Raw genomic sequence first — 23,299 nt, forward strand, 5'->3', positions numbered from 1 at the left:
AAAGATTAATTGCTAGCAATATGCTAGCCACCTAAAAATAGGAACTGTAACATGGAGATGCAAATACTTGAAAAGTCTATGTTGACTATCTGGCAGGCTCACTTTTGTGTTGATGAGAAAAGATGAGCCAAAAAAAGAAGTGGTTACTTTCAGTTGTTTTCACTGTCCTGCTACATAACTTTCTGCATATTCTTCTTCTTAAGAAAACAGTTACTTTGGCTTGTTTTGCTTTACAGGGTCAAAATGCACCCTTAAGTTCCCTTTCAAACACTCTGGTCTAATGAGATTTAGAGGTCACATTTTTCCAGTGCTGAGAGTTAAATCAGACTGATGATATTCCCTTGTTCTTCCTTGTAGGATTTTACTTGCAATTTAAAAGAGGAAATGAATTTGCTAAGAAGGGGGAGGGCTCCTCTCCAGCAATCACAGTCAGATGCTGTTTCTTCATCTGAAATGTAATCCAATAGGCCATTTCCCAATGAACTCAACATGTGTATGCACTTATCTAAAAAACGTAACAGAGCCACAAGCTAATATGAGAAAACAGAATTATGTGCACAATACTGATTAGCAATATAATTTTGGAAATCTAGGCATGATTTAAGTAAAGCTAAAAGCATAACCAAAGATTGTGATTTCGGGCACAGCTCCTCACAGATAATGCTATTGGTCTTTAAATTAAATCAAATATGTATATTGGGACACTTACTAGTTTTCTTTATTTGCTAATGGAAGGACACTACAAACTTTCACAGCTTTTTGGGTTTTTGTGTTGATTTGTATTTTTTCCTGCCAGTCTTTCTTCCTACAGACAATACAAATTTTTTGCGTTTTTAAATGAAATTATGGTATATTGAACAACGCTAGATTTATCAGTTTATCTATGAAAAATACTATTTTTCATTTTAAGACTTTTTATCATCTTTCTGAGCACATTTTCATGTTCTTTAGAAACACCACATCAGGAAGACCAAGTCTGCCTTCAAAACAAAGGTTGTGTTATGCTCATATTGCAAAACAATTACAGTGAGAGCAGGACAGCAGTGTGGCCGCTCAAAGCAGTAGCATGAATTTGAGAATCCCTGGTCCAAATTCTTTCAGGACCTTAAGTAATGATTCCAATTGCTACAGAAGTTTGGGATGCTTCAAATCTGCTACTATAGACATAAATTTTGGAGTATTTATGGATTCACCCTGCCACAATGGGATCTACAACTGAAAATCTGACATGCTCTAAAATACTTAAAGACATAAAGATTAAATAATTTTCATCTGCTTGCAACAAATGTTTTGTTAACTTCCAATTCTGAAGGTGTGTTATCTAGGGTTTGACAATCATGACTAATATAGGTTAGGTATTGACATCATTATTCTGACTGGGAAAATCCACCAGATTAAACCACAATGCCTGGTATTTTAAAGGACTGAAGATATTGAAAAAAAACTCCAGCTCCCTCTTCAAAGTTTTGACAGCAGCAGGACACACAGTGTAGTGTTATGGATCTGCCCACTTCAAACTAAATAGAATATTCCTTGAAGTTACAGATATAAGATCTTCCTGTTTTCACAATTTTTCCTCCCAGTATCAACCCATTAGGACCTATTAATCTGGAGCTTGATCCAATACCAATATAATCGTGGCTGGAGAATGCATCTGATGTCTGCTCCATGGGTCTGTGATGTTGGAGTCATAGACCATGGCAATGCTTTTAGAGACAGACTATTATTTGACATCTGCACCACGGAAATGCCTGAAGGCTCAAATACAAATCCCATTGTGTTACAGCCTAGCGTGCTGCAAGCACTCGGATCAGAACCCAGCGAGTGCAGCCGCTCTGCTGCCAAGGGTGACCACGTTTCAGCAAGGTGGGGGACTGCCCCACCCCTTCATCCCAGTCCTTTTGAAACTTCCCACTATAGAGCCAGGAACTACTGTCAAACCAAGCTCCTAGCTTGAGGAATCAAAAGTTTGACAATCCCATACACCAGATAGTCTGAATCCCATTATCACTCTTTCTGAGATGGATGCCAAGTAAGGAAGTAGAGCTGAGGAGGAACCGTGGCTCTTGTCAGTTTGCTCAAAACCTGGGAAGCATTGATGAGATATCACTAGAAAAATACTTAAAATAACTTTTTAATCTGTAGATAAATATCTAGCAATTTGGAGTGTGCATGTCACAGTCATCAAGAAGAAGACATCCTTTCTTCCACTCTCAACAAATATATGCCCCAGAACACTTCCCACTGCAACACAGCCTCTGCACGTTCTGTCAAGGAAACTTCCAATCCACACTATAGTCCACTGATCAAGGAATTAGCTATCATTCCTAATTTTGTCCAATGTTATTATTTCTTAAAAACCTGGTAGTACCCAAATGGAACCTGAAGTATATTTGCATTGCAAAGTACTTACCGCCCTTCGAATCTATGTTTTAAAAAATCAAATAATGCTTTTTGCATCATATCTGTTACCTAGAAGGAAAAAACCAACAAATTAATAATCACATAGAAAATTCATAATACTTATTGCTAATGTTATTATATAATAAAGCTGACAATAAAACTTGTAGCCGAACAACAGGATTGGAAAATGATTTATTCTTAATCTCAATTCTGACATGAAATAAAATACAAATTAGCAGCTATTCAGCAGGAATAAAAAGCTGTCTGATGTTTGCCTATGTTATAAATTATCAAATACAAATGAAGCACAGTATTTTGTCAAAAACAAGACCATTGAGTCAATTACCTCATATCCCTTCAGAGAAGGCCCCACTAAAACTACTGGTCGCATAGAAGGCACTACATCATAGGGAGGGATGTGCTCTGTCTGCAAAACAAAAAAGGTTTTCAGCATCATGGCACCTAGAGAAAATGTTACATACTCTTTACAGTATCAGGAACTCTGAATTTCCAGCAATGTCACAGGAATCTCAGATTAATTAACTTTTCCCAGAAACTGGTAGCACAAGAAAAGGACAAAAGAGGTTTGGGGATTTCTTTTGAAAAAAATTTTCTTTGACTTTAGGGTTTCTTACTGTTTTCATATTTTCTCAGGATAGTTAAAACCTCTTATTCTGGATCATGCACATTTCCCACTGCATAATTCCTAACTCGTAAATTTAAAAGGTTATTTCCAACAACTAATTAATTGAAATGGTTAATTCTACAGCTGTTTTCAACAGAAATTTTATATAGGAAATTATGAAAGAGAAAAATAAAAGAGGATGAGAAAAAACCCCACAAACCATCTATTTTTTTAACATTCAGATCTGCCCATTGCTTAAAAAAAACATTGTGACATCACTGCAAATTCCCATGGCAGTACTTAGTCTGACATCCACAGTTGCACCCACAATTCAATTACAAATTAAATCAAAGTAATGACTGATCAAGTTAGTATTTCTAGAAAATTATCATAAGCAGAGCTTGGGATAGCATTTCTTCCACTTTGGGAAGTTCTTGTCACCACCCAAGAATGGATTCTGGTAGTGTCATATTTACCAAAATACTAACTGATGTATCATACACAATTTCTAAAAAAGTATTCTAACACACAGAGATAAAAAGATTGCCTCGTTTAAAGGATTGAAAAAATTTTATATTGTTATCACAATATAATTAAAAAAAAAAATTATTGAGTTTGGTATTTTTTCTTCTTTAGTAAGTGGCTGTTCAGTATATATCTCCATGAATGGGGTCTTACAAAAAAGAGTTTTTTGTTCATAAGGAAGATTTTGGTTTGTCTTGGGGAAAAAAAGATTGAAATCCAAACCCAGAAATGTGTGGGTGTTACAGAAAAAGAAATGCCAGATCTATTTTTCCAATGCTTACATAGTACAAATACATCAGTCAAGATCACAGAATACAGACATTGTTCATTATTCCAGAACTCAATGTATCCCAAGGTGTTTCGCAATAACATTAAAATAAGTATATACATTCCAAAACACAAACCCACAAAGACAGACATTTATACAGTGACAGCACACAATGCTACACAAGCAGCAGTCTAAAGCAGTCTAAAACACAGAAAACATTTTTGTGAATGTCCCTCAATGTAATTTATTTTTTGTTACCTGTAGTTTCACTAGATAATTAATAACATGAGAATGAATACCAGTGCCCAAGGCATCATAAGCATGTGAAATGAATTTATTTTTCACAGTACACAATCTGACTCAACACGTTTCAAAGCAAATGCCTGCAGTTAGGCTGGGCCTGTATCCAAAAACAGCCCTCCACTCCTCTTGCTAACATTTTTAATAATCTGCTAAGCGTATTTGAGACAGATTCGAAGAAAAATTCATTACAGTTGTGCAAGTGCTTTTAGCATGAGTGCCCTGATGCAACAGATCTTTGTCTTAATGTGGCTGACTTAACCAAAGGCATTCATGCTAGAAGTTAACCAGGTATTCAACGATCAGGGCAAGCATAGAAATTACCTTATTTGATGGAATATGGGTATTTTTAAAATCTGTTCTGTTGCAGTGGGCATTTTTTTCTCTAATCTTTATAGTTTAAAATAATGAAGCTGTCAGCAGAAAATTGAGTAGAAGTGATCTAATGGAAGCATTGAAGGTCTTTAATTTAGCAGTAGAGAATGTAAGATTTTCTAAGAGACTGGCACTGAACTAGACAGCTTTCACTGCAGATTCAAGTTCAAATATGAACTCAGAATAAAAACTGGCAGATTTGACCATATGGCTTTTATTCAGTGGTTTGACTATGCAGATTACTTTGGGAAGGCCGTCCAGCATGTATTGTAAATGTCACTATTACAAACTCCACTAACAACAGTAATAATTCTGATATGGAAGAAAAGAGGCACCACAAATTAAAAAAAAGACCTCATCCAGGTCTAAAGCAGTTAATCTAGAAGCTGCATCTTTGAAAAATACTTATGCAGATAACATGTCAACATGTATTATTCTTCCCTATAATTTTTATCCAATTAAAAATAAGATTAAGTAAGAAACGACTCAGAAGTAAGAACCTGCTGTAGATTTTCACACCAGGCTTAGCAGACCAAACTGAAGCCAATAGTAGTGACTTTGGAAATGAGAAGGATTCAATACTGTGTAAAAGAGTTCAAGAAGAGAGAGACAGAAACAAAGATCTAGTTATTAAACACGAGAGCATCCACAGCAGGGGCAACAATGTCACTTGGCACTGTTTAAGCACTATAACAGTCTGTTATTACCTGTAGATTTAAGTGAGTGGTTAAAACCAAATGAATGAAAGCTACGAAGACTAAAGATTTTAAAACAAAAAAGTCAAAATGTAGAATTTCACTACAGAGTTTGGCTGCTACCTAATGTGTTGCTAACTTATTCCAGCAAAGGTCCTAAAAATGTATTGCAGCTTTTTGCAACAGGATGCCAATTGCATAATTCTGTAGTTATCTAGGTTATCTATGGAGAGACATCGGCTCTCCTGGGAACCACCAGTACCATTTCCAATAGCTGAGATACTAAAAAAGTCTCACTGATGGATGGCAAGAACATTTGGCTGATAATTTATACATGACAACAGAAAAAACTTGAAGTAAACTGTCGAAACGAGTCTGAGGTTTTCCATTGGTCTTTTGCACTTGCAGACTCTTCACTTGGAAAGTGAGCTTGGAATTAGAAGCTTAAGTACAGACAAAATTAAAAACACAACAAATTTGACAATTTGTTTCCTAAGTCCAAACTGAGTATCTCATAGATTCCAATAATGATTTCAACAGACTGAGTAATAAAGAAAAAAAAAAACAAAACCAAACTTGAGAAAGATATAGAAAGAATAAACATGCACTAGAGGGGTGTATTACAATGCTAGAAATAATTTTCTCAAACATTTAGAAGCCCAAGTGTGTCCTATTATTCCATCAAAAAGGATAAGTACATAGCAGTTTCACAGACACACTGAACTTTTGCCTGTTTTCCTGTAATGAATCCACTATCAGCTCAACACATCTCTCCATCCTTAATTCTAGAACAGCTGCATTGTTAATCTGGAGTCATAATGCTAATGATGCCAGTGGCAGGATACACACAGGCAGTGTCGATATAAACTTACCGATTTCTGCTTCTGCTTAGCTACAGCAGCATGGAAAAGAAACAAAGAACAACAAAGCATGCATGTTATTGGCTTGTCAAAGGACACAGACAGTTAACAGGACTAGAAATGCGACGCAGTGCAGGTGAGCAGGTGGACAGATGGGAGCTTGGAAGTCGGTGTTACCTTCTTAAAGAAGGGCATTCTTTTCTCTTTGGAGTGGGGTGATGTTACACTGTTTGCACTGGGTTTGGGGGAGCGATGATTTGCTGGAATATCATTTTCTTCTGCATCTAAGCCAGTGGCATCTATGTCTACAGCTATATATAGACAAACAATTCAGAATTATCAGATGACAGGGAAAGTAAAGATAGGTTAAAAAGGAAATTACAGGTAAAGAGAAATAAAACTGTCCAGAGTAATAAATAAATAAATAATAAATTAATAAATAAATAAAAATTAAAAGTCAACCATGAGAAAAAAAAAACACACAATAAAACAAAGGGAAAAATTTAAAGGTGCAGTACATTAGGATTAGAAGACAGAAGGCAATCTGTAACAGCTACTGTAATATTTACAAAATAGTCAAATGGCCAAGTTTGTTCTTGTTACACTGGTACAAATCCAAAGTATTCACTGGAATAGGTAAGACTTCCACCAATGTAAACAACAGAACTTGGTCGGCAACATTTAGATTATTTTATAGCAATGAACACTAATTGAAAATGGGTATCATCAATTGAAATTTGAAATGTCACTACTGTGTCTATGGGAAATGAAGAAGTAGAAGAAAAATCACTTTTGATGACAAAATCAGCCAGATAGTGGTACAATGTTACCTACATTTATCTCAGGATGGACTACAATTGGCATTTTTAATCTCTGTAAATAAAAATGCATTGTACTCATGTGATACATTTATTAGGAATAATTAAACACAGACCTACTAATAAAATGAAAACAAAAAAGAATCGATAGCAGAAGAAAGGAAATTTATCCCAGCTTGGCTCAGAGAAATGGATCCTATGTAAAGAGAGAGGATGTAGGCAAGGTAAAATGGAAGTGAATACAATAAACCTTTGCTGTTCAATCTATGTAATACAATCAATATAAAAAAAAGTGCTTATACCATAACCACAAATTGTTTATACCTTTTAGCAAGAAAGCAGTAACAGTTTCAACAGGAATCCTCACAGACTCAGTAATAAATACACTTTCAAAATGCAAAGTCATATTATCCTGAATGCTGAGTAGAACAGATACCTGCCAACTACATCTAAAATGAAACAGAACTGAGCAAAACCTTTCTTGTTTACAACAATTAATCCTGATCTTAAGTAGTGATTTAAACTTGTCTTCAGAAAGCAAGTAGATGCAGAAAATTGAACCACAAACATATACAACATCCCCCTCGTGTGTGAAGATCTCACCCACCTCTGCACTCCCTCTGGTAACACATGTTTATCTTACCATGCCATTATGTCGAACTTAGCCTAACCCTAAATAGATCTGTAAGCAGAATCATTTGTATTGACTTTATCCAAACCCTTAATTAATGATTGCAAACTATTATGAAACCATCTTAGTGACCTGATTTCATCTGCTTCATGAGTGGGACACCAACTAATACAGTGGCATGTGCTATTAAATTATATAACAAATAAATATTTCTGTCAAGCCTACATGGAGCTACTGATAAAAAAGACACTTGGGACAGTGATCTCTTTTGTTTGCATAAAGTACATTTCCCATTTGAATTATCCACAGATATAATGTCTTGATACCTGACATTCCCTGAGTTACTGTGCTTTTGAGTCTGCCCTTCCCAGGAAAAACCCAGTGAGTAGATCCGCATCCTGTTTCTATAATCCTGCTCCTAAAAACAGCCACAGAAATCATGTAACATTTTCTTCTAGCAACACTGTTCCTTCATCCTCTTCATAAGTATAAAAAGAACATATTATCTTTTCTTGAATACAGGCCAGCACAGATGCTGCAAATCACTCACAAGTCACATTAAAACTCCTTTGGTTCTATGATCAACCAAAATTGTCAGTAAAGAAAAATCAGTTACCTTAAGCTTTTCCTGTAAGAAAGAAATGCAGAATTTGGTCTGCTAGTTACCAGTATCTCCTTTTTTCATTCTCAGTCTTCACACTATGGAACATCTCCTGTGACAGTTCTTTTACTGTTAACTATCTTTAGTTCATTGGGATTTTTTCAATCATTTTCAGCATTATTCTTACCCAGTTTAGTGGCCTAACAGGACTGTATGGATTATTTGCTATATCAATATTGATTATTTAAATGGATATGAGCCTCTATTTCATTTGTTTCTCACTGGTTCTTCATCTTGTTTGTCAGTTTGTTTTGTTTTGGTTTTTCTGTGGCACTATTTTATATAGAAAAAACCCTATCCCTGACTCAAAATGAAAAAATGAAATTAACTTACTCAGTTAGTATTCTTCAACTCATTATATAATTGATGTATTTACAATTGATTATATTTTCAAATAGAGGTGTGGTAGTAATAATTGCATTGTGTTTTGAAGTCACTTGAATTCTTGTTTTAGTCACAAACTATGCTTCTTTCATCTTTCTTAGGATGACTTAACAAAAAATAATGTAAACTCAAAATCTTGCGATCACAGAACAAGCTAATGTGCACTATCCATACATATTTTCTAAATCTTCACTGTATCTGAATAAACTTTAACAGATTTCCTTCTTTCTCTTGAAAGACAGTATCTGAAGAAACAACTCAATGCAATGAAAATTAGAGGATGGGTAGCAATCAGCTGGTTATCTAGGTGATATCTGTGCTTTGAACTCTAAATTCTGTGCAACATTCTAGAAATATATGTACTGATCTTCAAGTGGTTTTTTTGATAGCAAATATTATTACAGAATTTCAGATGCTCTAAGATTACAATATAAGTCCATGGACAGTTTTACTACAGAAATACAGTTGTTGAAAAAGTTGGCCTTAACAGTAAATATATCAGTTTAAAGCCATCAGAAAATAAAAGATTAAGGTGTGTTCTACACTCTTGTTAAAGACATACATTAGTAAACTAATACGATATTTTCAAAATAAAAGAGAAGTTCAACTGAGCTGGAATTTTTATAAACAAACTGCAATTGTAATAAAGTTGGTTGTTACTATCAAATCCAAGATTTCACAAGACAGATATATTTTTCAATTAATTGAACCAAATGAAGCCACTACCAAAGCATGATTTAATTTCTCTGTCTCCCTTTTAAATGACCAAGTAAATGACTTGGTCATTTACTTTAAATGACTTTAAAATCTTCAGGCTCATTTTAAGATGCCTGCTCTGTAGACCAGACTCCATATAAATGAATATGATTGGAAGATCCATCTCTTTGCCCTCGTATACAAGGCACTAGCAACACTCATTAATATTTTCTGTTTTCAGAAAACATGGGAAGATAAAACATCTAGCAACACAGCAGCTGAATTCCATAGAAATTATTTTTGTGATCTTCTGCTGTGCTTTTTTTATGGAGCTAATGCCAGCATCCTCCCATTTGCCATGTATTTACTTCATGTCATTTGATATTGAATCCAACCTAACTAAAGTTAAATCTGTATGTTAATGCTCTATGTACAAAATAGTATTTTTGAAAAATTTGTCAAAGGCAAAAAATATCCAGTATCCTAGAATTACGTGAAGCACACCCTCGTGATCAGAATTGTGAAACTAAGTGTTCCTGATGTTATAAAAGAATGCCTTTCTTGATGCTACTGTAGAAACCTCTCAGGAACTTCTATTTTTATTGTTTTTTCTCCTGTACAATAAAGTACTTCTTGTTCAGTAGGAGTACTCAGACCAGACCAAACCTTCCCCTACCCTACTGTAATGTAGTCTCACAGATCTATTATGTCTTTACTACAAAACTCTGTACTTTTTTTACTTTGCTTTTACTGTGGTAAAAGCAAAGAGGGAATTTTGTGCTTTAACAGCCCTATCACTGCCTGAACTTGCTGGCATTGACTCCGTTACTTCAAAAAGTGACACTTTAAACCACCCCAAACCGGCCTTATCTGGTAACGCATCCCTAGGGTTTTACCTATGAAGAATGGGGAATAAGAAGAAGAGGTCTAAAGGTACATGAATTTTAACAGATTAGGTTCATGAGTCTCTTTACTGAGGGGTTCACAACCTACTCACCAGATGATGGAGGCGTCGATTTTCTGGAACTAGGAACGATGTCACCCAAACTGGATGAAGAGTTTCCTCCTGATTTACTGGAGTAAAGTAATAAATTAGTTTGAAGTTCTGTAGCTTTCTCAGTATTTATTCTAATTTATTTATTATCTGCCTTTTAAATGAGATGCTGGCTGTGACACAAACAGTATTTCTGGCAGTGGTATAAAATATCCATCTCACACAAAATGCATGTACATTTTGAGACCTGAGGAACTGCAAACATCAATCGTATTTCCTGTGCTGCTGTGCAATTCATTCTGCTGCTCTCACTTCCTCATGATCTTAATACAATTCAGTAATTAATATGGCTACTGGTATATATTAATTAATATTACTACCCATTAATAAGAGTAATTCTTAAGCCAATGAGCATATCTGTTTCCTTTAGCTGAGGAGTTATTGATAAATTCCTAATGAAGATACGACTGTATTTATCATCTTTTCAATTTAATTAACGTATTTTTTTGCTTTCTCAATAAAATTTAGCACTTAAGAAAAAAAATTTGTCAAACAAAGTTAAAGCAGTCTAAGGTTTTGCCAAGTTCAGCCTTGTCCAAGTTGTGAAAATGAAACACCAGTTCTAGTCTTTTTTATTTCAGTTCCCATACTGAGAAAAGCTCAGAAAAGATGTAAGAAAGGTTACTTCACTCTTCAAAGAATTCATGTGATAGCACTATTTTCCACTTCCTCTATTTTAAAATATTAATAGGCACTAAGTAAATGCATTTGTGGTGTAGGACAATGTTATCTTCAGTGAGAATTTCTGGAGAATGGAAGCCTCTGTGATTTGGAAAGGAACCGAATCACTGGGACAGATCTGGCTGTCCCAGAAGTGTCACTAGGGGAATAAGGAATCCAGCATCCTTCTGCTGAGGACAGCACTCTCATGGGAAAGGCATTTCACAGCTGGTGAATGCAGCTGAGCACTGCACAGTCATGGTGTCCTACTCCAGACAATGCTCTACAAACACTGCTGTCCTTCCTACGGAGACAGGAGAGCATTTCTGGTTTCCTGAATGGTTTCTAGCCCAACTCCTGGTCCATCCCACTCAAATACACTGGGAATATTTGTTTCCTTTATACTCAAAGGGGAACAAGTGACACTTGCTTCCACAGGTGTTACTAGAAAACTACTTTATTAAGAATTCTACAGTAAAGGTGACATTATTCTATCTTGTAGCATTGTTAAGAGTATCTAGAAACAATCCTTTTTCTTATGCAATGATGACTGCAGTCAGAGATAACAAATGACGTGACATGAAACTTCCATAAAATGTAGTGCTCTTAAAAACTGTATTTCTAGGCAATGAATTTGACAAGACTATTTTTTCCCTACGAGCTAACTAACAGGCACTGAGTTTGGCTTACAAGTAAATTAATCTTAACATTTTCTCTAATTTCTAAAATGACTTTAAACGTGTTTAGAAATAGCAAGATCATCAAAACAAGTAAAAACATGCTACAGAATTTAGATAAAACAATTTTAAGTCAAAAAATTTACTAGCACATAGTAAATGTACTTACTGCAATGTATATTAGCAACTATTTTATGACAAAAAGAAGAAAACTATTTCAGTTGTAGGCCACCACAGATCACCCATCTAAATATCTATTTTTTCTCTCGAATAGCAATGACACTAATAATCTTATGAATTAACAATCTAATATATAAAAACAATGTTGTGTATTATACAATAAATAACATAATTCATTATATACTATATAATTATTTTAGATATATAATTATATGTACATATAATTTCTTGATTGATTACAAATATTTGTAGCTGCCATTAACAATAATTAAGCATATATATGACCGATACACAGCATCAATTTCCAAGTTGTGTCACAGACAATACAATGTTGCTATTATCAATGATTTCTTGTTATTACCTGGAGTAGAATTTTCCTTGTTTTGCCTTTTGTTCATGCTGCAGCCTCATGTTTTCTAGTTTGACTGGGCTTGGTATGAATCCTATTTCACAGCCTTCTTTTACCAATCGTCCTATCCACCAGTCATTATTAAATTTCTACAGATTTAAAAAAAAAAAAAAAAAAAGGTAACATGCTGAGAAATTACTGGATGTAGGATAACTTTGTTATTAGATTTAATTTTCAGCTAGGCTATTTTTTGTCATTCTTCCCTGCGGTTAATCACTGTGCTATGTTATTATGGCAATTAAGAACTGTGGTAATATTCAGAAATACATTAAAATAATTATTCCTTTCAAATTATGAAAATCCACAGTACTTAAGTGGAAACCTTCCTGCAAAGATTTCATGTTTCTCCGTGGTTTTTACTTCTACCCATTTCACCATCTTTATTTTTTTCTTGCTTCATAGTCTTCCTCTCTCATACATGAGAGCTGCTTTTGTTCTCCCTTTATGGTTCTCTTTGGTGGACACCAGAGACTTAGGATCTGCTCTCACCTACTGCTACAATTTTTATAGCTCTGCAATAATCTATTTTTCTTATTCCATTTTATTCAGTTCTCTGTTTAAATGAAAAAAATACTACTTCTCAAATTCCCCCACTTTTCACTAAAATCTTCTGAAATATGACTGAATTCAGCTGCTTATATATAACCTACTTCAGATAGCTCATGTGATCTGCATCTTAAACTTACTATGACAGATCCACAAGGAATGAATATCTTTGGATAAGTAAAACAGCCTAACAATTACACAAGACCACCAGATAGTCCAATTAACTGAATTGCAGCTCTGTTAAATATGAGATATTGACTGCTTTAATTGAACACCTTTATTCATACACACTCCCCACCATGTGTGGGGGAGGTTGATTGTTTTGGAAAGGTCTGTACAGCTGAACTATTTGCTTTTTCCATTCTTATTTATTCACCATTTTTGAAGGAGAATAGGTCACTATGGCCCCCCCACACACAATACTTTTGGAGTTCTATGGGAGTAACTACGATCAAATAAGAATTTTGGGTAATTTGGAATATTTACGAAACTTCAGGAGAATGCCTGAATCTGAAGAAAGTAGCCTTCTTGAATCTCAAACTATTAATGTAGATATTATACTGCATATTTAATTATATAATAAGTAGCTTTAACAAGTGTACAGTTAGGAGTAAAACATGTAAAATGTGTGGGCTCCCCTAAAAATAAATTAGTTTTACCACCATTGGTGGATCACGGATATACAACCTATATTGCAGTATTATCTTTCACTTTGGCAACTCTAAAAATCTTGTGGTGCTTGAGACTAAGAGATATTCCAGCTAACAAATAAAATAGAGATTAAAAAAAAAAAATCACTTTTAAGCTTATAAAACATAAGGAAATCTATAATATTCATCCAATGGGATGTCTTTGTAAGAAAGTAAGAATACCAGCATTTCATAGGGAGGTACTCTGGAATAGCAGTTTCTCAAAGTTGTATTAGACTGAAATGTATTATTAAAATTATAACCTTTCATCGCAAAAGGCTAACTAAATCATTAACTTGGTAAAAGGAAGAGATAGAAAATTAAAAACCACCATTAAATTAAAATCTAAACAGATGCTATTTTTGTTCCACAGTACAACAGATTACCATACAACAATATTAATTTTATTACAGAATAAAAATCATAAATCCATAGGAATTTCTTCATAAAGAAATAAAAGCACGTGGAATACACTTCTGCAAGGTCTCAAAGATAAAAACTGCATCGATATACAAGGAGTATAAGATACTTTTTAAAGTGAATAATACCACACATAAAACTTTCTAATTTAAATTTTTTTTTGAAATCTTGGTAGAGAGGTGTCCAGCTCTCAAGGTGCTGGCTGGGGTGAGTGATTCTCTGTAATTCACCTGTGTTTGGAGTGCCAAGGGAAACACAAAAATTAATTAAGCACAATGCAAAACGATGACCAAAGCCTCAAGAGATCTATAAGATACTATGATGCAGCCGTTTCTTCACGCAGGAAGGGATCCGTCATCCTTATGTGTACTGAGTTTTAATGAATGTAACCTAATGAAGATAAATTTTCCTCATACTCAATCACTGCAGCACTTTTCATCACTTTCCATGTACATTTTGAACTGAGGATTTTCTTGTTTGAGCCCTCTCAGCAGCACAAATTCGTGAACAGCCCTTGGAGACAAGAAGAGGTCAGCATTGGTCCAGTATGGCATCACTATGCAGGCAGAAGCTACTGGAGATTAACTTCACTTTCTTTATTTCTAGCAACAAGTTAGGCATAAAGCGTCTAAGCAACACTGCATTTTATAGTCTAATATGTTTTTTCCTTAATCTGTATAAATAATTAAAGTTTGGACGATTCAGTTTCCCCAGCCTTAACTGCAGGGAGCACCAGAAGTACCGAAGGAGCAATACCTGATGGGATACAGAGCCTGGGAGGATGAGCAGGGCATGGCACAGAGATGGAGGGGAAGGAGGTAGCTGCGCAGGGAAGGGCTGAGCCCGGTGCACCCTCTGAAGGAGCTTCAACCCACCCAGACACAACAGCTGCTGCCGAATGAAGGGCAAGAAACTAAGTCCAAGTTTGACTCCTTGCGGAACCCTTTCAAAGTTTGACTCCTTGTGGAACCTTTCCCATCTCACCATTCCAGTGGTGCAGCTGGCCTGGTCCCAGGGTCCCTTCCAAACTCATCTCTGGACTAGCACCAGAAGACAACCCCCTCTCCCTGACAGCTTACAGAGAAAACCAGGTGTTTTTAAAGGCAATCAGCACAGAATGCCTATTCTATTACACCTGGGGTTTCAAGAGTATTTTAATCTATTTTTCCACCCCTCAGTGCTGCATGCAGACACAATGTAAGAACACAGCTGAGCTAAGCTAAGCTTCCTTTCAAGGCATTTTGGAGATGCAGAAAAGTTCAGGAGACTTTTCCGTCCAGATTTTCTCCCACATATATATACATCTGAGACTGAGTTGTGCTGTGAAGAAAAATGCATTAACTTTTAAGAGAAAACTGCTAACCCTGTGTGTCTGGTTTATATGGAAACAGGGGAAACACCTGATGTAAAGTCTGAGATTACCACTTCATTTGAAGTGCAGATGGAATAGATGACTACACAAAACCATTTGATCTAACCAAACTGAGCCGTATTTTCCAGTGCTCAAGACTCACTGGAGAAGGCTGATGGTTTTCTCTTGCCAGGACTCTGGGCTTGCTCATCTCTTCTTTTGTCGCAAGACAGAGCAGAACAATTCTTTCACACTATGATCAGTTAGAGAGCATATTTCCTTCACCATATACAGGCTGAACTGAAATTATTCTCTTTTTTTGGTGTGTTCAATATAAATGAAAATTACAATCATTAGCCAAGTCTGTTTCTTGTGTTTCTTTAGTCTCTGTCCACCTGTATTTCTATCTCTGTGCTAGGAATGTTTCTTTCTTCCCCAAAGCATCTGTGCTAGCAGAATCATTGTGCATCATCAATCATAACTACTGAGGGATTTTTCATAGTCTAAAATGAGGCAAAGACATAATTTCAAGTGCATGGCTAGGTTGCTCTCAACCTTAAACTCACTTTCTATTTTTTTTCCTACAAATTTCTGTATCTAGATGTACCATGGTGTTTAGAGATAAACCACAATGGAATACGACCAAAAGCTAGGAAACCTATTAAAATGAAGGAGTCATTCAAAAGGGAGAAGCAGAGGAGGGCCTGCATGTGGAAGTTACCAAGTTATTTGTTTGGGAGTGTCTTGCAAGGAGCAGAAAAAGAAAATTACTTTAGGTGTTTGAAACTGTAAAAATTTGAAATTGTCAAAAACAAACTACAGGAAAACAAAACCAATGCAGCAAATGCAAAGCTCATTTATTGACAGTTGCAATTATCTTGAAACATCATTCCAGTTCTTCAGCATGTAACTGCTAACTAAATATTGTCTGTGCCAGGGAAGTAGCTTCACTAAAAAAATCAGAGGCCTCAGGATTTTGATGTTAATTGAAATGCAGTTACACAAATAAAAGAGAAGCAATCCTTGGCTGCTGAATCACAACAAACCCTCACAGTACCAGATTAGAAAAAACCCAGAAATATTTAATCTTTGAATAGTCAGACCTAGGCATTTAAACCTACAAATAAGTGATTTTTACTAGAGAAGAAAAGAAGTACTTGCTTTCTGATCCTCATTAATTTGATTGTAAGAAATTTGTGTCATTGCTTCTACAAGAATAGCATTTAAAAGAACATTCAATTCCTTACATACTGTTACCTTCTTTAACATTTGCAAAGTGCTTTGGCAATGTGAAGTGTTATCAACATTGCAAAATAGTAGCACTATTACTCAAGTATTCCCTTAAAGAGTGATTCACTTAGTCCTCTGGTTTTACTTACTTCTTTAACGTGAAGAAAATCTTTAGCTTCAAATGAGATGGCCATGCCTGGGACTGGAACATCATCTTCATGGGCTGCACTGTACCCAACATTTGTCCGAACTGCAAATGCAACAGGTTTTGACTGCAAAATAAAAGATGAACATCATGAAGATTTCCTTTGCAAACACATACATATGTACAAACATCTACACGGGACATGATTTCTGTATGTTATGCTTTTAAAATCATAAAAATTACAAAGAGCTCTCTATGCATCCATGCCAAACATAATAAAGACTAGTTTTCACTGACATTAGTTATTAATATCAGCACATTTCACAGAATACGGATTTTTAGTAAGTGACAGAGCTCTGAATTTATTTGAGATAAGTCAAACCAGTAATTAGTAATCACAGTCCGCTAGGCAATCCATATAATGTTGTCAGCTTGCAGTTCTTCTGCAAGTTCTGTGTTTGGGGGCTGCCGCAAGAGGTAGGTTTTCAAGAGCTACAAAACCTAAGGTCCACAGACAATGGGGCTGGAAAAGGCATTGCAAGGGAAGTGTGGCACTGCACTTTCTACACCATTCTTGTCTGGGCACCCATGTGCTGGTCACCTCAAGATCATTCTAAGGGTGCTACAAGTGCAGCCCTCACACCCTCAGCCCCTAAGAACTGCTTGGGGAAATTGTAAATTTGAAGGAGAGGTGCCAGCAGTTGCCAGTGATGCCTAAGCAAGTCATCTCACTGCACTCTGAGAGTGGAGCAATGTGTCTTGAGATCATCATGTCATTACCAAATACTGGCCAGAGAGATCTGTTTATTTCCCTAATTCTTTCTTACGCTGCTAGCTGACATCAGTGAGTTAGGGGGTTTTCCCAAGTTTTGTTTTCAAGAAGCAGTTGCCAGAAGAGTCACAGAAGCCCCACATCTGCACAGCTTCTCCTCAACAGCACCACCAGTGCTGAGCACCTCTCTGCACAGGTATGGTAATAGAAAGTGCCATCCAGCTCAGCCCAGACTACAGCTACCAAGGGTTTCCTCTTCTCAAAGGTACAACCCTTTTATAGGAGAACAACATTTTTTCTTCTTTATTCTAGGCTGAACAACAGCTTGAGCTTGCTCTCCTCACAGAGATTATCATACAGCATCCCTAGGACCCATCACGGTCCTACCCCACGCTGAACCTTTAGTCCGCTTTGTCATAACCAGATAAAGGGTCTGAAGGGCATCCTGATATGATTATGTATTCATGATTACATTTCTGAAACTGGCATTTATGAGAAAAATCACCCAAACTAAAATTTGGTGATTTCTGCACATCAATTAAAAAATCTTGCGGTATTGATAAAATGGGAATGTCCACTTCCTAACAGCTCAAACTCATATTTTAATAATCTCCTTTATAATTTTCCCAATGTTACTCCCACTGTTACCATACATAAAAGATACCAAACAATTACAGAACTAGTCATGCCATGAAAAAAGGAGTCACACAGGCACTGGATTCAGTGATATCATGAATCTTCCTTAAAAATAAAATATACCATAAATTACTGGGTTTGAATATTCATACAAAACCTCAAAACTTTCCTGAATATAAAAATTACAGATTAATAGAGTTGATGCTTTCTATGCTATTGCTAATTTCAACACTCAAAATACAGATACGAATAAGCATTGAAAGATCAAATCTCCTAAGCAATACTTACCATCAAATAGTAAATAATCAAGTAAGTCATTCCCTGTTATTAAGAATGATCATTTTGTAAGGCACCGTGACTTGACACTGTAGAAATATATCTCAGAACCTGGATCTATTAAGGAACAATCTGTGCCAAACACTGATAGGAGAGATAGTACACTTGCTTATCCATTCTCACATTGCTACATCCTCTAGTAAGTACAAAAAAAAAAAAAGTTTAACCTCTGTGACTTACTCCTAAAACTAACAGTGGATAAAAGACTTTAGGTTGACTAAGACTTTAAAATCTCAGCAGCATTGCAACAAATAGACTTCTGCAGGAAGTTAATGTCCTTGACACACTTCTTAGAAGTGATCTAAAATTTCCTGTTAGGAGATAACACCTGACAACCCAAGAAAAAGAATACAATAGAAACTACTCCAGAAGTATCTTAACATGAAAGAAAAGTAGCAGGTGAAAGTTCTCTGTCATTTTAGGCCATCAAAAAAAAAGGAAAACTCTGATCAGAAAAACAAAACAGAACACTGAGTTACAGATAATCACAGAAATGGTATGTCCCATTTTAGATACTTGTCACACTGGTAGAAAGGGAGACTAAATTATCATGGGATTAGACTACAATAATTCATCTAATTGAATATTTAAAACTAATTAATTTCTAGAAGTTAAATGCTAGCCTTTTTACATAAATAAATAATTCTGAAGGTTTCATAGCATTATCAAATTAAGTACTTTTCCTGAACTACATTGTCTTGAACTAAAAAAGCCCAGTTGTTACATAATTAGGATCTTATGTAAAAAAAAAAATAAAATATTTGACACATGCACATGTATATTTGAAAATGTATCTAGCATTTGCTTACATACCCTGCAGTTCTAAAATAAGACTGTGTAAAAGCAGTTAAGCATTTGCTGTTCATTCTCTTAATCTCCATGAAAATGGGATGTCAGTTTAGCACTCAGTTAATCCACAGGCTGGACTACAGGGACAGATGCTCCCAGATGTTAAAAAATTTAATATGTAGTGTCTCTCCAGAGAAACAAAGTAGCCTGGAATAGTTCATTTATCTTCAAAATTAACACCTTCATCTCATTTTTCTTTTTTTCTCCTGTAAACATACAACATTCAACCAGCTTAATAAACCCACAAGGAGAACAATCAGACCACGAACATTTCCTGCACCTATGCCATGAGGGCAGCAGGGAACACACTCTGGAGTGAGGTTCTTCATGAAACAATTTCAGATTCTGATATAAACTAAGAATATAAATCAACAAAATCTTATTCAACAACTGTTTAATCAACTTTGGCTGGATACATTTTTGGTAACGACATAAATTAAAGTATGTCTAGAGCAACCCTACTCAATTTTCTCTTTCTCTATCGGGATCTCACCTCTTCCTTTACAAGTTATATTTACTTTACACATCTTCATACCAACTCTCATTAAGAATTTCATACTATTTACAGTATTATTACACTTTATTACTTATATTTCTTTGTGCCATAATTAACTTGTATTGAATGTAAACATAAGCATTTGCACATTGTATCTGTTTCAGTCAATTTGTCAGTTTAAACAAGTTCGTACCAGCATGGTTGAATTTGTATTCAAGAAATATTTCACTCAATAATAGAGCAAAATAATACAACCTGTTCTCTAGTAATGTACTTAAAACATGACAGGACCTTTTTTTTCCCGTAACTAATTTCAGATTTTTTATACTGTGCAATAAACCCAGTGAAGGCAGCCGCTGGGGATCCCAGTCAAGGAGGCAAAATTTCTGTCATGGAATTTCCTCACAGAACAGGTCATCTCCCTCATGGCTACTAGTTTTGTAATTGTTGCTTGATAATCAACGTATCTCCATTCCTCAGCCACTACCAGGATGTAGAAAAACTGATGAAAGCATTCTCCAAACCATTTACATCTAAAATTTGGCTTGATCTAGGATCTCTGATCCATTTTATTTCTTACTCTGTTACATCATCCCAACAGTAGAGGCACCTCTGTATTTAGACCAGTTTAAATGAAATCAGAATGCAGCTTTATGAAGGCAGTGCCAGCTAAGACAAGAACTGACTCAGAAAATTAGTTACCATTTTGACAAAATGCTTGTCAAAGTTGGTGCCTGCGTTAAAGTTCAGAAAATGTGTCTCAAAGCAAGTTCATTCCCTCCCTATGTCTACATAAAGCTATCCATCCTTCATCCTATCCACTTTTCACACATGCATGCAACCTAAAGCAAGGAATAATTCTTCTCTTGGGTAATGAATATAATGGGTGTCTCTCAAATCACTAACAAGTTTGCACTCATGAAAATTTAAAAAGTCACCATTTCTTTCATCTGAGAAGAGGTGATTACTGCTACTACTGAACTATTCACTAGTAGTCTTAGTGGGGAGCAAATATGACAGATGATGACTTGTGTTTAGCACTATTTTCACAGAGTAGCCCTGTGTACAGTATTTGCGCCATCAACAATATTAATATTCCACACAGGACAAAGATCAATAGCACTGTGATGACCTAACGACTGTTGTGTTGAAAACATCTCCCTTTATTTTGCTCTGCTATATATTTTGACATAGAGTCAAATAATAAATCAGAAGCAGTTCAAAACCTCTATGTTTTACAGAATTACATGATTTTTATTACTATTATAAAGAAATCTTCAATGTTATGAAACCTATACTGTCACAAAAGCAGCTTGGGAATGCAAACGCAAAAATAATAAAAGAACTTTTCTATTTTACCTTTTTTACTTTGTACACTAATTCATACACCCATTACATGAGAAAGAAAAATCAAACCCACCTGAGAACACAAATAATTTACAGGAAATTTTTGTCCTAAATGCTGATTATTGCTGGAGACTAGTAACAGATAAGAAATTGTCCAATCTCTAACAATCTCTAGCATCTGCTCAGCAATCTCATTCCTAAGGAACCAATGACAATTCATGAATGTCCCAACAGAAAATTAGGAACATATACATATGTCACTAAAAGCAGCGATGAAAAATATGACTTGCCAGCAAAGATTAGGCTTTCTTTTACAGCCATAGTGTATGTACCAAACAAGCCTGGTTTGGTACATACCACAAAATAATTGAGGTAGGAAGGAGCCTCTGGTGTCTTTCAGTCCAACCCCTGCTCAAAAGAAGGCCTGTTTGATCAGGCTGCTCAGGGCTGTGTCCCAATGAGTCTTAAACACCTCCAAGGACAGAACAACATAACCTCTCCGTCCATCTTACTCCAGTATTTGACCACTGTGGTAATAAAAAAAAAAACATACAGGAACTATAGTTTTCTCATATCAATGAGTGAGGAACAGAGAAATCCACAATAGAAAACAAATACTTAGTTTTATAGTCCAGTACAAGCAAAATGAAGTGTTATTCCAAGTAGAATTTATCAATTACCAGTTTTAATTGTAAGTCTAAAAAGAGAGTTTCTGTTGTATTCAGGACTTCCAACAAAGTAAAGGAGCTGAGAAGTACAGTGTGAGAACAAAACACAGTACAATTGTAGTTAATAACTAGCAGCCTAAGTACAATGGTATAATGACATCCAAACTCTTTTGTATTATAATGGCTTTGGATAGCAAAGATCCCTTCAGAAGGGTCTGGGAGAGAAGTAGCTAAACACAAAATTATTTGATCTGAGTACATTTTCCCATCTGTTTCCAAAATTAGGGCAACATGAACTATGTCCAGCCATTACCAGTGCTTCCTCTGCTACTTTACAAAGGGTTGGCTCCCTGAATTCTTGCCTAGGACACAACCGCTGCTCTCTGGTGCCTTCTGCAGGAGCAGCCAGCGAGGCCCCCGTGCCATCAGCCTCCCGCTTGGACTCGACACGGACTGTTAGGGTTGCTGCACGGAAACTCAGCTATTAAAGCTTAATTCTGATTTTTCTTAGGATTAAGGCCCATTGGAGAAACTCTCTGAGGAAACCTCTGAATCCTTCCAGTTCCTTGGAATCCCTCCTACAGCAACGCCTGCTCTCAATGTTGGAAAGAAGGAAAATTTAACACATCCAGCTGGTATAAAAGAGAGTCTGCCAGATCCATTTTTTCTTAACAATAGGTAGATTTCAGAGAATTATTTTTTTGTTCTCTAGTACTCTCTAGAGATACTTTTGTTACTATTTTAGCTCATCTTCACATACAGCTTTAAAGTCATGTTTCTTACTTCCTTTTGCGAAATCGTATTTTAATAGAGTCACCAATGTTGGTTGACATTCAGCTCAGGAGGCAGCAAAGACTGAAATAGCTGTACTGACGCACACCAAGCTTTCTCATATGAGCAGGGTTTTTTTTTATTAGAGCATAATGCCAAGACTCAACGGTGGCCATGTGTTGTCTGCATGCAAGTGTGCCAGAAAGGTGGCTCTTCCACACCACCCACTTGGGGAGTTAACAGGAACCGCTGGAAACCGGCACAGCTGAAAAAGTCTGTTTGTGCTTACTGAAAACATGCTTATTCTGGCAGCAAAAGCCAACAGATGAAAACTGTCATTTGCAATAAAAATACTATGCTGGGATTTCAAGTTCTTTTTTCAATGTCACAATGACGATGTTTTATGCTTATGAGACATCTTAAGCTTATGAGACAGCATTTTAGCAATTCTTAGCTTTTTGGCTAAACTGAGGTTCACATAGAGAAAAGATTTACAGTAACATTTTCAGGCTCTTCACAAACAAAACTTTTCAAGGAAAAGCAAAATTCTGTGACACAGCAAGCTAAAGCAAACACTACATAAATCAGCAATGCAATGGTTAAAAATATACACTACTACCAAAATATCTTTTAAAAATGCTGTTTTGATTGAATTGTTTCTTAATTCAGTGTTATTCATGCGAGGTTTTTTGCTGGTTCCAATATTTATGAATATTTAATTCTGCACTTCATTTTTTCAGTTGGATCACAAAGTCTCTACAACTGCTAGAATCAAAGGTTAATGTTTATTAAAATATTTCACTTCTATACAATATTTTAAGC

The 23,299-nt window shown here is 35.7% G+C and overlaps 1 protein-coding gene across 7 annotated transcripts in view; it reads right to left on the bottom strand.

Moving 5' to 3' along the window:
- CACNB2 (calcium voltage-gated channel auxiliary subunit beta 2) overlaps nt 1-23,299 on the bottom strand; it is a 242,041-nt gene that overhangs the window by 25,249 nt on the left and 193,493 nt on the right. For all 7 annotated transcript variants that reach the window (XM_058830502.1, XM_058830503.1, XM_058830504.1 and 4 more), the window contains 6 exons: nt 16,607-16,729; nt 12,174-12,310; nt 10,239-10,315; nt 6,229-6,362; nt 2,750-2,830; nt 2,414-2,472 (listed from right to left, as the gene is read on the bottom strand). In XM_058830502.1, coding sequence (XP_058686485.1) covers nt 2,414-2,472; nt 2,750-2,830; nt 6,229-6,362; nt 10,239-10,315; nt 12,174-12,310; nt 16,607-16,729 — 611 coding nt within the window. The remainder of the gene's footprint in view (nt 1-2,413; nt 2,473-2,749; nt 2,831-6,228; nt 6,363-10,238; nt 10,316-12,173; nt 12,311-16,606; nt 16,730-23,299) is intronic.

This window comes from Poecile atricapillus, chromosome 2 (assembly GCF_030490865.1).
Source record: "Poecile atricapillus isolate bPoeAtr1 chromosome 2, bPoeAtr1.hap1, whole genome shotgun sequence".
Lineage (NCBI taxonomy): Eukaryota > Metazoa > Chordata > Aves > Passeriformes > Paridae > Poecile > Poecile atricapillus.